General features: G+C 31.1%; 2 protein-coding genes across 2 annotated transcripts; both read left to right on the top strand.

The window, feature by feature from the left end:
- Positions 1 to 1,305: 1,305 nt before the first annotated feature.
- Positions 1,306 to 7,582, top strand: LOC122592341 (GDSL esterase/lipase At1g28580-like). The gene is made up of 5 exons (XM_043764543.1): positions 1,306 to 1,632; positions 2,561 to 2,785; positions 6,248 to 6,396; positions 6,504 to 6,780; positions 7,083 to 7,582. Exons 1-5 carry the CDS (start codon positions 1,368 to 1,370, stop codon positions 7,355 to 7,357), a joined length of 1,191 nt encoding a protein of 396 aa, XP_043620478.1. The 5' UTR covers positions 1,306 to 1,367; the 3' UTR covers positions 7,358 to 7,582.
- Positions 7,583 to 8,218: 636 nt separating this feature from the next.
- On the top strand, positions 8,219 to 11,554 carry LOC122592342 (GDSL esterase/lipase At5g45910-like). Its single transcript, XM_043764544.1, has 5 exons — positions 8,219 to 8,554; positions 8,697 to 8,924; positions 9,042 to 9,190; positions 9,787 to 10,063; positions 11,208 to 11,554. The coding sequence occupies exons 1-5, from the start codon at positions 8,314 to 8,316 to the stop codon at positions 11,429 to 11,431; spliced, it is 1,119 nt and encodes a 372-aa protein (XP_043620479.1). The 5' UTR covers positions 8,219 to 8,313; the 3' UTR covers positions 11,432 to 11,554.
- The last annotated feature ends 3,692 nt before the right edge of the window (positions 11,555 to 15,246 follow it).

Genomic DNA, 15,246 nt, shown 5'->3' with positions numbered 1-15,246 from the left:
TACGGAAGAGTACTATAAGTTTGATTGGAATAATTGGTTACCTAAAAAAGTTAATGTATTTGGCTGGTGGGTTGAAATGAATCGGCTACTTACTAGAGATAATCTGGTGAAACGAAGGATTTCAGTGAATTGCGACCTATGTCTGTTTTGTAATGAGGTGCAAGAAACTTCTGTTCATTTGTTGATATCGTGTGCCTTTGCGTCCATTATCTGGCAGAAAATTGGGAATGGGTGTAAGCTCCCTCCGATTTATGTCTTTACTATTCGTGACTTGCTGGAATTACATTTGTCATCTGGGCTACAACCAGTGACGAGTTCTATGCTCTAGTCAGTCATCCTCATTACATGCTGGAGTATATGGAGAGCAAAAAATGATCTTGTCTTTCAGGGGGTATCATCGTCCATCCAGAAGGTGTTCGAAGGGGCGCAGTCACTTGGGTTCTTACGGATCAAGAACCGAGGAAAAAAGGTTCCAATTTCGTGGGTAAACTAGAAAAACTTCTCTTTCATGTAAGATTTTCATTTACAGAGTTATATATAATGTATCTTCTTGATGTATGTACTCATTCATGGAAGTATTAATAAAATAGTTATTCCAAAAAAAATTTAAAAAAAATAAAAAATCAATTAGGCTGGAGTCAATATTGTTAAAGCAACTAAAAATATAGTCCAGTGGTTGATATCAAAGTTTGTGACTTTCAGGTGACAGGTTTGAGTCCCCATTTGGACATTTGAGAAACAAAGGTAGTCATTTTATGATGGTTTGGATTGGGTATATCTAAGTTCGAATTTGAATGGTCAGATTTTATCATATTAATCGTTTTGGCTTCGGGTGAATTGGTAAAAGTTTTCTTCCCATTTGGTACACGCAAGAAGTGAAAGATTTTCTAGCTAATATGAACCCGGTTAAAATAACGTAAGTTATATCTTTCAATATAAGCAATACATGCATTTAAAAAAAATATAGAATATGAATGAACATGAGCAATTGAGGGTAAATTGTGTCTCATAATTGAGGGTAAATTGTCTATTGACTAATGATTAGTAATAATTGAAGCACTAAACTGGCCAGAATAAACTTGTCATTTTTATGAAAGTAGAAATGTGTAGTATATCGAACATTAATCTTTAGATTGAATCTTATTGGACCAGGTGAGCTAACCTACAAAAGGGCAAAAAAGAAAATTCACAAGAGCTAGTGCATTTGTCGTGTCATATTCTTAGTGTAGACCTTAAGAAACTATAGTTTTCCTTTACGATTATAAATACACACACAACATAGATAGATCACCAGCAAAACCAGCTTGCTAATTAATAAACATTTCATTTAATTAACTTATTGACCTCCAACTCGATATATCTCTCCAATGGCAGCAATCACATCACCATTTCCCTTCATATTATCTTCGTTGCTACTGATATATACTTGCACATTATTTCATGTTGATGGTTGTTATACATCGATTATAAGTTTTGGTGACTCGTTAGCTGATACTGGAAACCTTGGACAACTCGCGACTAAATCAAACGACGTCCAACCACCCCATTTCTTGTTTCCACCTTATGGCGAAACCTTCTTTCATAAACCTACCGGTCGATGTTCCGATGGTCGCCTCATCATCGATTTCATTGGTATACTATAACACTTTTTTTCGTATAAGTTTCTTATGCAATTATATATTGTGTTAAAAAATTTGGAATTGATCTCCTTTGTTATATATATGAACCCGAAAAACTTTACTCTTGCGAAGAATAATATGTATTTTGCTTTAGTTAAATTAGTTTATTCATAAAAGAGTTACTATATTTATATATATACGGCCATAGTAGATCTTACTTTTATGAAATTTGAACTTTTTAAATTATTCAAGTACTGTATATGTTATGGCTTCTTATAACTTTACTACTAATGCTTGTGACATTGTAACCCACCATTTCTGGCGGCCTCACTGAGGTCGCACACCTGAAGAATAATAATAATGTAAATCACGTCGACTACTGGAGAGAGATAACGTACGGTAAAATATGGTTGTAGTAGTGGTTACTTGTTAGATATGATGTCAACTTTTGGCACATTTCTTACCAACCATCAACCATAATCTTGTGTGATTTTTTAAAAAAAGGAATCGCGTTACCGGAATGGGAGGTGATATCTGTACCACAAGATTTGATACATGTATCATCAGTATGTATTATTGACTTGTACAGTCAATTATAAAACTTATACATTGTGATACATAAATCAAAAATTATGGTACATTTATTATTCCCCTACCGGAATAGTCGGTTGCTTTTCACTGTTTATTAAATTAAAGCTAATATACAATATTGAAAGTTTGAAACAAATACTACTATTACTTCCTTTTTCGATCTTTTTGGTCGATCGATTGTGTGAACCATAATAAACGTAAAAATGTGTAACATGTACTAGGAAATGTATTGACTGAAGGCATACTCCATAAAATATATATTATAAATATATGGTTGATTCCTAGCTTGTATTTTAATTCAAATTAACATCTAATTAATTGAAGTTTAACATTGTAATCTTTTTTTGAAGCTGAGAGTCTCGGAATGCCATTGATACCACCATTTGAGGTAGTCAAAACAAACAGCATGCTAGAGAAAGGCCAAGGAGTGAATTTCGCGGTGGCTGGTGCGACGGCATTGGATTCGTCCTTCCACGAGGCACGAGGCGTTGTCAATCAATACACTAACGCGTCTTTGGGTGTTCAATTGGAATGGTTCAAAGAATCGTTGCCATATATTTGTGGTACACCATCAGGTATACTACTAATGGATCAAGTCAAACCTACATTCAATAAATTTAATCCTTTGTTTGGTTTATTCAATAACAAAATATATTTTGCTAGTAGCAATTATTTATTATTAATTAAATTTATTAGCAAAACAAAGTATAGTATTCTATATTATTTTTTTTTAAACTAATTAATCATATGATAGACATATTTAAATATGATGTCCAGCCAAATACCAAAGTTGAGACAACAAAAAATTATACAAAACAATGCAATTGACATATAAAAGGCATGAATATATATAGATAGGTACCATGTAATTGAGGTTGTCTATAAAAAAGGACTGTCACAATTGTTCACCAACCATGTACTTGTAGTCCATTTGTGACTGTCCACCCACCTACTCCGTAACGATAACTATCACTAATAACTTATGTTTCAAATTCCCTCATATAGTCAAAATTATATATATTGATACCCACTTTATTCGGGCTTCACTTTACAAATAGTGTAAAAGATATTAAGTGTAAACGACTGGCTTAATAATTTTATTGATCTACCTTATAGAATAATAGACTAGATTTCAGGTCCGGGTCTTACGATATTAACAATATTAGATCTTCGTACATTTATGTCATAAAAGCTTATAATTTTGAAGATATACGGTTCATAAGTGTTATACTTTGCAAGTTGTCGTATAATAATTACAACTTCGTCATTGTCATTATTAGCTGAGATATATTGATGAAATTGTTTACAGTAATCATTTCACAAGCCACATGCTACAATAATTCCTGGCGTATATATATACAAATGAACAGAAAGTTCGATTGATATCATACAAATGAAAAATTCGAGTATTTAGCAAATTAGAGAAATGAACATATATAGATTCGCACAAGATCGAGCCGTAGAATTGATAAAATTCAGCTGTTCAAAATAAAAGATTAAATAAAAATGGCAACAAGATCTTTCCGTTTAATTAAACTAACGAACACTAACATGCTTTTAGTTCATTCACGTTTGTATTCTTTCGTTTGGTCATACGTAGACGAATGAACAAGTCTTGCTTCGTGTATTTGTTTGTTACATGTTTAACCAAAATCCGTAGTTGCTTTTACAATTTATAAAACATTCGAAGTGAAAATATTATTTAAGCGGAAACTTAATTTTGATTTTTTTAGTCTATATCCCATATATAATAATATAAACTCATAAAAACAAAAAAACATAATTTTTCATATCTATAAATGTTAAAATTTGATAAAAGGAAGCAATTTGTTGATTTATTATTTTGAACTTTTAATATGGTTAAGTTTGCAAATCAATATAACTGTTTTGGATAAAATCAATATCATTTTTTTTTTTTTTAAAGTTTTTGCCACTAGAACACCATAATACGTTGAATATTTGTTAAATATCATAAAAAAAAAGAAAAAGTACGAGTATAAAACTAAGTGTCAGAAAGGTATTTAGTTACTGTTAAAAAAAATAGAAAGAAAAAGAAAGGTATTTACCATTTAGTCCTTCAGGGCCCCTGAGTTGGTCAACTCTATTTTGACTTTTGAGCCACGTAATATAAGTTTTTAATGCTCTATAAATAAAGCAATATTTTAATGATATAACTACTTCTAATAAAATCTTACATGGCATCATTAAGTTTTTTAAAACGTAACCAATTTTAATGTAAAATAACATTTCATAACCTTAATATTTTTAATATAATTGGGTATCACCCGGATTTATAAGCTTATTACGAAAAGTAAAATGTTCTTTACCAAATTTCGCCTAATTTCGAAACTTCGCATTCTTTAAAGATACCAAAACGTATAATGATATTTTTATTTATTTGTAGCTATGTACTAATTACTCGTATTAGTTTTTGATTATTGTAAACTGGTAGTTAATAAATCACTTTTGCTTGTTTGAATGACTGTCATTACTTAATTTAAAATATACTCATGATAATTAGAATATTATTAGATGATCAATCTTATTGATAATGACTAAATGATACAGTAGTAGTTAAGATAAGTACATAGTATAATAATACTCCGTAATATAGTTCCCGTAAGTTATGAACGTAAATTTTTATTTCTATATTGGTATCTTTTATTATACTAAAATACTGGTCTAATAACTTATCGACCAATTATAGCTCTCGATTTTTTAATGTTGATTTTTGTTTTAAATTTTGACTTTTATTTATATTTTTTTTTTCCATCACAATTTTACACTTTTTATCCAATAATTTTAGTATAATAAATAAATAATGATACTAATATATATCCGATAGAATAATAGCTAATATTCATCCAATAAAATAATAACTAATATGTATCCAATAATATGTTCTATCATATAATTAATAAAAAATAAATAAAATTTAATGTAAATATATATATATATATATATATATCTTATCTTAATCTTATCTTAATATATATTATAAGACAGTTGAACTAATAACTTATTAACCAATCAAATCGCTCAATTTTGTCAAATTGACTCTCGCTTATGTCATCATTTATATTAACTATAAATTAAAAATCTAAATAATCATATACTATAAGACAATTGAACTAATGACTTATTAACCAATCAAATTACTCAATTTCATAAAATTGACTCTCGCTTATGTCATCATTTAGATTAACTATAAATTAAAAATCTGAATAATCATTATCCAAATATATTATTTAATTGGTATTTATATTAATTTGTAGAAAAAGTCTCATTAATTTATATTTTTTTTCCATCAATTATTTATATTTTTTAGCACTGAATACGAATATATATTTACTTTTAGCCCATCAACTTGAGTAGATTTTTAAATTTTTTTTAAAATTAAAGTTAAAAAAAGTTTTTATATTCAATTTTAAAGTTACAATTATCACTCAAACCAAGAGTCCTAATTGTTATCAAAGAATATGAAAACAATCCTAATTGTTATCTAATTATTCTAGGACAGATGAGTAAAAATAAAACTATTCGTATTATGGACTCGCATCATTATTAAATACATATACTTGAATGTCAAGTACATGATCACAAGTATATTTATATTATAAATCTTAATTGTCTTTCATAATAATATCACATTATGAGTACAACTGGTTTCAAAATATTCTATAATAAATAAATTATTGTATCATGTGCTTTTGTGGAATGATTACGGCAAACAATTCCATCAATATGTCTCGGCTAAAAATGACAGTGACGAACCCGTGATTATTGTAATACAACTTGCAAAGTATAACACTTGAACCATATATCTTCAAAATTATAAGATTTTATGAATTAAATATATGAAGATCTAATATTGATAATATCAAAAAACCTCATATCTAGTGTTAATCGATAGAAGCTCGAAAACCATCGGCGGAGGACACGGGTTTAAAATCTAATATTCAACTATATATATTCACGTACATTTAATTATTGTTATGCAAAGTATAATTAATACTAATATCGTTAATTGATTACAGATTGTAAAAGCCGGCTACAAAGTTCATTAATCTTGATGGGGGAGATTGGAGGCAATGACTACAATCATGCTGTAATTGCTGGGAAGCCCATCGATGAGCTAAAGTCGTATGTCCCCCTTGTTATCAACACCATAGTTTCGGCTATTTATGTAAGTTAATTCGAGTACAATTGTATATACATTAATATACGCAAATTAGGTAATCCCATATGAATTGTAAGTAATCCAAGGATAATTTGGGAAATGAAATATTGCAGGAACTGATTGAGCTAGGGGCGGAAACGCTTGTGGTCCCTGGAAACCTGCCAATCGGATGCTCAGCAGCCTATTTAACCATTTACTATGGTACTGATAAAGTAGAATACGATAACACAACAGGTTGCATAACCGCACTAAACAAATTTGCAGAATGGCATAATGAGTTGCTTCAAACATCACTAAATCAAATCCGAGAGGTTCATCCAAATGTCAATATAATCTATGGTGATTACTACAATGCGGCTATGCAGTTTTTTCACTCTCCAGAAAAATATGGTATGTAACATTCACTGCTAACTTATATCGTATTCATGCTACAGTCATGTATTTACATGTCCTGCATTTACGTCAATGAGTCACAGATCAACTGGCAAATGTCTGAGGACTATGAGGCGGTTTACTTGGTTTTTATCCACATAATTTGGGTTCGACTTCTTGGAGTGACAATTATGTTGGATTTTTGCTATGAATTTCTTGTTTGGGTTCTGTATACTGCCCCCAAACCCAAAAACTGAACGTTCAAAAAGAAAAAAAATATCCTGCCTTAGATCGACTTATGGAACTTTAAAATGTTACAGGATTCACAAACGGAGCTCTAAAAGCATGTTGCGGAGGGGGAGGGCCATATAACTACAATCCACAAGTAGATTGTGCGGATCCCCCGTCAACCACATGCGCTCAGCCGGAAACCTACGCTAACTGGGATGGATTGCACTTGACGGAAGCCGCATACCGGGTTATATTCAAGAGCTTATTTCAAGGAACATATACTACACCTCAGTTTAATTCCGTGTGCCCTACGATAAATGTACAAACTAGAGATGGGTCATCAAGTTGGGTTCAAAGCTTCTAGTTCGCTAGGACAAGAAAATGAGCCTAGCTAGCTTAGTGAAAGAGATTGTTTTTGTTGTAGATATATGGTTTAATTAATTTGTAATGCAGCGTGGTGAGTTGTGTAGTTGGATGTATGTATATAAAAGCATATACATGTCCTGTTCTATGTAATTGTGAGCACAAATTCTCATATATAGATTTGTTAATTAATGTAAATATATGATCTTTCATTATTTTGTTCAAATGATCTGAACCTTGAGACACATATTAATTTGATTTTAACAGCACTTTTTTAAGTTTGGGTCATAGGTCATGGCCCAACTCTAGACCTCAGTGGTTTTAAGTTTTAACAAGCCCAATCTCTAATAAAATGGACAAATGACACAACTCTTAGCCCATTAAGTAATATATGTTACTCATAAGTCATAACCCATAGGGTGTACTTAACCCGCTGAAAAAAGTTTGTTTTCCATTAATCTAATGTAATGTAGTGTAATAAGTTTTATACAAATTTGTATATGAATTGAACGGCCATGTTATATCTCACAATCCTCGATTAATTTGATATTTTGATTACTAACCGACTGAGTAAATATTATGCCTCCGTCCCTAATCTAATGAGGTAGATATCCAATGGATTGAGTGTCTATTGTAATCTCTAGATACAACAAATAAGTGTACTTTTCGCTTATTTAGAGTATTACGGATTAGTTTTACGTCTTGTTTATAGAAGATATGAAAGCAAATTTACCGATACAGAGTTTATATTAATTGTTGTAGGTGAAGTACAGTTGGATTAGTTGGTTGACCTTGTAATAATTCGTTACAGGCATGGGGTTGCCAATGGCTGGTACAATAAATATTTCACATGTTATATGATCATATATTCATATCTCTATTATTTACTTGTTGCTTTGCAAATAGAGAAAAACAAAAAAAAAAATTCCATTTTCCCAATCCATATAGTTAAATTATATGGGTATAGTAACTCTAGTTTTGATTTTCTTGAGTGCCTATGCAACAAGTTGTACTTCAAGTACTCCATCAAAATATGACAAAATCTTTAGCTTTGGTGACTCCATTGCTGATACAGGAAACTTTCTCCAATCGGGGGCAATCACAAATACGGTTATAGGAAAGCTTCCGTATGGGGTCACTTTTTTTCATCGTGCAACTGGTCGCTGCTCTGATGGACGCCTTATTATTGATTTCATCGGTATTTATAACATCAATTACTTAATCCCCACATTCTTTCTTTTTTTTTTTTTTTTTTTTTTATCATTTTTGTTGTACGGTGCATATATAGAATTCATCTTTGTCTTAATGATCATTAAATAAAAACAAATATGTACGTGCAGCTGAGGAATACGGCCTACCATTCTTACCTCCATATCTAGTGATTGAGAGAAGCTTGAAATCGAAAGCAACACATGGAATTAACTTTGCTGTCGCAGGAGCGACTGCACTTGACCCAAAGTTTTTTTATGATCAAGGCATTGGAAGGATTCTTTGGACAAATTATTCACTAAGCACTCAATTGGATTGGTTCCAGGAAGTGAAGTCAACCATGTGCACCACCAAACAAGGTACTTATATGCATAATGTATAGTACTAGTTGGGCCTGCATATGTATCAATGTATGTATAATAACTACTATTAATTTTCAAGATGGGAATTTGATGATTTATGCGTACGTACTGCAGAATGTGATGATTATTTCAAGAAATCATTGTTTGTGTTGGGAGAAATTGGTGGAAATGACTATAACTATGCATTTTTCGCTGGCGGAACCATCAACAATCTAATAAGCATGGTACCTCTCGTTGTGGCTAGAATCGTTGCTGCCACCAGTGTAAGTATTGAATGGAGCATAGGGAATTTAATTAGTTAATTGTCTCCCAGACATCTTAGAGAAGTATCACTGGAATAATGTATACAGTTTTATCTAAGTCTGAAAAACTTGAATTCAGAAATTGTACACAGTTTTAGGAATATTATTTTTAGAAAGGTATTTATATACAAGTAAATCTCACAGATTCCACACATATATACAATGTGTCCCTCATGAGACCTCGCAACTTATAGATTGATTGGTCATAAGTTCATAACACTTACTGCATCAACTAAATTAATTAGATAATAGGTCAAGGGTTAGTTAAATTAGTTTTAGGAATACTTAAAATATTATCACATTAGATAATAGCTGAGTATATAGCAATTTTGTCCTTACTTTTACAGATAAAAAGAGATAGAATAGTAATTAGTATATGTTATATATATTTGTGTAGACACTTGTTTGAGACAATCTAAAATACAAATAGTAACGTTGACTTTTAATTCGAAACGGAGTAGTAAGTCTCATAAACATTTGCCTTCCTATTCCTTTTAATAGTTATATTTATATATAAGATGGAAATCAATCTACTTTAACGAAATGTTGTTTCTCAGATGTTGATCGAAGAAGGTCATGCAAAGGAATTGCTAGTACCCGGGAATTTCCCAATCGGGTGTTCTGCAGCTTTCCTAACCGCTTTTGGACCTCAAAACAAAACAGCTTACGATGGGAATGGATGTTTAAAGTCACTCAATGCTTTCTCTAAATATCATAACGATCAACTTAAGCTAGCTTTGGAGAAACTTAGGCAAAAGTACCCACAAACTCGAATCATGTATGCTGACTACTATGGTGCTTCTAAGAAGTTGTTTCACACCCCACTTCATCTCGGTAAGCTTTTACTAGTATCTAGCTTGCACGTTATGATCGATATCCAATGTTAGAAACATTCAACACTGACTCTGCTTAGAGCTGGCAATAGGTCGGGTTCGGATTAGTATGTACGGAGGTACCTAACCCAACCCAACCCAACCTGATAACAAAGTTGGGTTGAAAAACTCAATCCTAAACTACATGCAGCCCATCAATTTGAACCCAACCCACCAACCTGATTAAAACCAATATTTCATATTGATGGGCCAATTTCAGACAAATGGGTTAACAAGTTGGTAAGTTAATTAGTTAATTTCAGGTCAAGTGAGTTGTTTAGGTCATGTGTTATATTGAGTTAAACATTGGTCATACAAGTCAAATAGGTTGGTATATTGACATATTAAATAAATTTTATATAATTTTAAAATATTTTCACGTCGACCTATTAATTTATATGGAAACCCAAAAAATAAGTCGGATGGGTTGATAGGTTACTTTGTCGAGGGGTCAGTAATACATTAATACACAACTTCAACATGATTTTTTCACGGCAACATCGAATCAAATTTTGTGTTGGATTGAATATTGACCGTCTTAATTAGTTGTGCTTACATGCATATATATAGTCATCGAATAATCTCAAAAGTCCAACCATTTATTTAAAAGCATCGGTTAGATTGAAGAAAATTGGTGCTACAATAAACAAGAACGAACATTTACATCAACGGGACCTACACACCTCATTGTTTGTACAGTAAATAATAATTGTTTTACATATAGATGTACATACAATAAACACATGTGACATTATCCAATTTAAAAAGCACATAGACAAAAATATTTAATTTGATTATTGATACATGTCTTTGTACGCAAGATTTATTTGTAAATAATAATGAGTTTTCATGAAAGCTCAAAACATATAAGCCAAATAGTTATAGTTAAAGGATAAGTTTGATAATTACTAAGAAATGTTGTAATTTGATATTTAGAGCATAATAAAATTTTCAACTTGCTGTGTATTATAAAGAAATTATGGAATAATCTACATATGCGGTCTTCTGAATCAAGTGATTTTGTAAATTTAAATCATGTTACAATGCAGTAACAACTGCTTAGACTTAAATTAGAATATAGCATTACATCTTACCCATGAATGTAGGACTATCGAGTGGAGCTTTAACCGCTTGTTGTGGTGGAGGCGGGCCATACAATTTCAATGCAACAGCAAGGTGTGGTCACATTGGGTCGAAAGCTTGCAAAGATCCGTCTACTTACGCCAATTGGGATGGGATTCACCTAACTGAGGCGGCTTATAGCCACATAGCCACTGGATTGCTAAAGGGAACATTCACTTCTCCCCCCATAATACGAGTTGTAACTTAAATAGTTAAGAATACTTACTTGTAAGTTGTAACTGCAAGTGAATTGATTAATCCAAGAAATATTGTAATGTCTCGTAAGCTTTTGAGATATTTTAATAAACGAGTCTCTATTTTTAAATTTTAATCCGGCCCAAATGTTAATATGTTATATATGCTAAGCCATAATCCAAAATATTGTGGGTTGGGCCTTACAGGTTCATTCCAATAACATAACAATAAACAGAATCATTCCATTGTTTCATCTATTTTTACTTGTGGGGGAACTACTGAACTTTAAAGTATAAGATTCTTCTAATGACAATTTGTTATTTATCTGCATAAAAACTTGTATTTTTTTTTCCTTAATCAAAAGTTAATCTCTGAATTTTATAGTTAAAATACAATTATTTTATGTATAAATGACAAACTCTGTCATTAGTAAGACCTTAAGGCTTAAGGGGTTGGCATTGTATGATTGGTGGGCGAGTGGTGAGTGGTGACTACTCATTCCAACCACGAGTGGCAAGTCTTTTCCTTTCTTTAATTTTGTCTTTTCCTTTTTTTTTGCCTTTTCTTGTAAGGAATAGTGTGGTGTGAGTGGTGGGTTGTCAACAAAATTTGGGTGAGTGATGAGTGAGTGATATAGTTGAGGTGACGTAATGGGCAACCGTGTAGAAATGAGAAACTACGTTGGTCTTCCCGTGATTAATCCTGAAAAATAATGAGTATTTAAAAAGAGAATATATTACATTGTTTGGTAACAACAAAGAATGAACATAAGAAAAATATAAAAAATAAATAAATTAATATAAAAAAAACTTAACAAAAATTAACCATGATATCATGATATAAATAATTAAAATTAATAATATATATGCATATTGTGGAGTTTAATTTCAATCTGTTGGTGTTTTCGGATATACGTTTTTAAAATAATTATAACCAATCTCTATACATAATAAAACAAGATTGTTTCATTTAAGTATTTTTAGAAAGTTTTTGATGTGGCGAATACATATTTCACCTTAAAAACTTTTTATTTAATTATGATGTCATATATAAATAAAATATAAATGGTCTTTTACATGTTTAATTAAAATATTAATCATTTATTTAAAAAATAAAAATTGTCTCTTATATAATATTACAAATAAAATGTATTTTTTTTATTTAGTTGATTTATTAACTATATAATTATTGTGTTAATTGAATTATTAGATTTATATCAAGTTATAATATTTTATGAACAAACATTACATAAATTTTAGATTTTAAAATTTTAATTAACATGTCCGGGTTGAACCCGGGTTGATTAACTAGTAGTTAGATAAGAAAAAATTATGCATGTTCCACATAGATTAGTCATTTATGATTATTTCTAAGGCAAAAGAATGATTTAAAGAAAACTATATATCAGATTATGAGCTTATTCTTTTTCTTAAATTTTTTATAACTCCTTTTTTTTAAACATCGATTTAGTACACCATAGGTAATCATACTCTAAATGGCACCAAATATTCCTATAAAGGCTTAAATTGGAGAATTTTGGTCTGCTCCTCAATAAGCATATGTTTATACCAAGTGGCTAGTCCCATGTTGGCTTATAACTTCTTTTTAAGACCACATAAATTTCTCATTTTTTATGTTTGACAATCAAAGTTATAATTAATTTAAATTAAAGTTACATTCTTATTTTTACTGAATGTGATGGAAAACTTAAACAAGCTACAAACAAGTGGGTATTTATTTCAATCTTTTTATAAAAAAATATTTTTTTATGGTGTAATAAGTAATTATACAGTATAGTTATACGATATAACAAATTTATATATTTTATAAAATGTGTTTACAAAATGACGTTGAAACAGAGTCCCCACTCCCCACAAACAATTTCAACGCACAACAAAAATTTGGGCCCTAAAAACATATAAAAATGCTACAAGTCTACAACAATGACTCAACGAGTGTCGTGCCGTGTTGGTGGCCCAATACAATGATACCACAAAGTGTTAGTTTTCAACTAAAAATCAACCCACTTTAACAAAAGAAAGTCCAGAACACCCATAATTTGATATGTGAACTTGTGAACGGATAACATCGACAACATGGTCGCTTTCCAAACTTGATTAATTAAGAAAATTACTAAAACTGCTCACGCCAAATGTTAAAATGTCTCACCTTCCACCATTCGAATATTTTTGACCCAACCACGAACCAATCTTTCATAATTAACGAAACAATGATCAATAGATTGAATCTTATTACACCCGACAAAGAGGTAGACTTAAGATCCAAACGTAAGTGATCGACCAAAGTCTTCCCAACCAGAAAATGTTTGTAGAATTATAAAAATTAGCACATACACATTGCTCGGAACCAACTTGTTCCATAGCTTGTTTCGGTATTTGAATCGTACGTAATGATTCACCAACACCTTGTCAATAAATCTGAACCGTGAATTATTACACCCGTTCTTGTTTGCAATCAATAATAATTCCACATATATCTGTTTTTGATTATTGTTCATGATCCAGATTTCATTATACATTCCGCCAATGCATTTAGTTCGCCGAACCGAACCCCCAATATATTCCAGAGGGTGTTCACTTTCCAAATAAGCAATCCATAATCGCCACCTTAGGGCGCGTTTAGTTGCAGAAAATGTTTTTAAGTTTTCCATTTCTAGTTTTCTAGAAAATGAAAAGGTTTTTCATTTCTAAAAAACCCTTGAAAATTTTAAAAACGTGTTCAAAATAAAAGAAAGAGTTTTCATTTTTTCATTTTAGAAAACTAAAAAACATGTTCAAATTCACTTGTTTTCTAGATTTAGGTTTATAAAAGGTTTAGAAAATAGAAAAGTGAAAATAAAAACTGAAAAAAACAGTTTTCTAATTTTAGTGCAAAAGTTGGAAAAAGGAATTTTCATTTTCTAGGAAAACTTTTCTAAAAAATTACAATTTGAACGCGTTTCTGTTTTCCATGTTTTCTTGGAAAATGAAAACGGAAAACAAGAGAGTTTTCTTGAACTAAACGCACCCTTAATTTCAGGGAAAATGATATTGTTATAACAACATTTAATCATCTACAACAATACTTGAATTATAAAGTTGTACACTGTATAATTAAATTTGTACATTTGTTGTAGATGGCTAATTTATGTTGTAGCAATACCACTCCCCTAATTTAAGGAGAGGTAACAATAGTATCACTACTTTTGATTTATTTACCACAATTGTGAAATAATGGCTTGTACTGTATAACTTATACAGTGTGATACAATTATTAAAAATGATGATACAAATATTACCTCTCTAATTTAAGGGTCATGTGCACATTTAAACTCCTGATGCCAAAGTCTTTACTTTTAACTGTTTTTCATTTGACCCATGCAGTACCATTTTTTTTTAATTCTACATCTCTATCTCAAAATATTACTAAGACTGAACGGAGTGGTTAAAAAAATGGCCGACCGTCGCCCTTTGTCTCCAGGTGTCGCCCCCCACACCACCCCCCCTCCGCCGACTTCCCTTTTACCCGATGCGCAGGGCTCGCCCGTTCCACCTTTGACCATTCCAAAAATCAATGATTTTTCCCACTTTCCTATGCCATTAAACGGCTCTTGATGTGCAAAATCGAGCTTTAAATTTATAAAATTAGAACTACCTAAAAACTCACTACTACGCACTCACGGGCAGTGGACCCGATCGTTTGTAATATAGTTAAGAGATAAGCCCGCGTTCGTTCTCAGGGATTGGAAATGACTAGTTGCTTTATGAAATGGTTTGGAAAACGGGTGTTGCTTTGAAAATTCTCTTTGACAGTTAAAGTAAAATTGAT

This window comes from Erigeron canadensis, chromosome 3, assembly GCF_010389155.1.
Source record: "Erigeron canadensis isolate Cc75 chromosome 3, C_canadensis_v1, whole genome shotgun sequence".
Lineage (NCBI taxonomy): Eukaryota > Viridiplantae > Streptophyta > Magnoliopsida > Asterales > Asteraceae > Erigeron > Erigeron canadensis.
The sequence above is the reverse complement of the archived record's forward strand: the minus strand, read 5'-3'. Positions and strand labels throughout refer to the sequence as shown.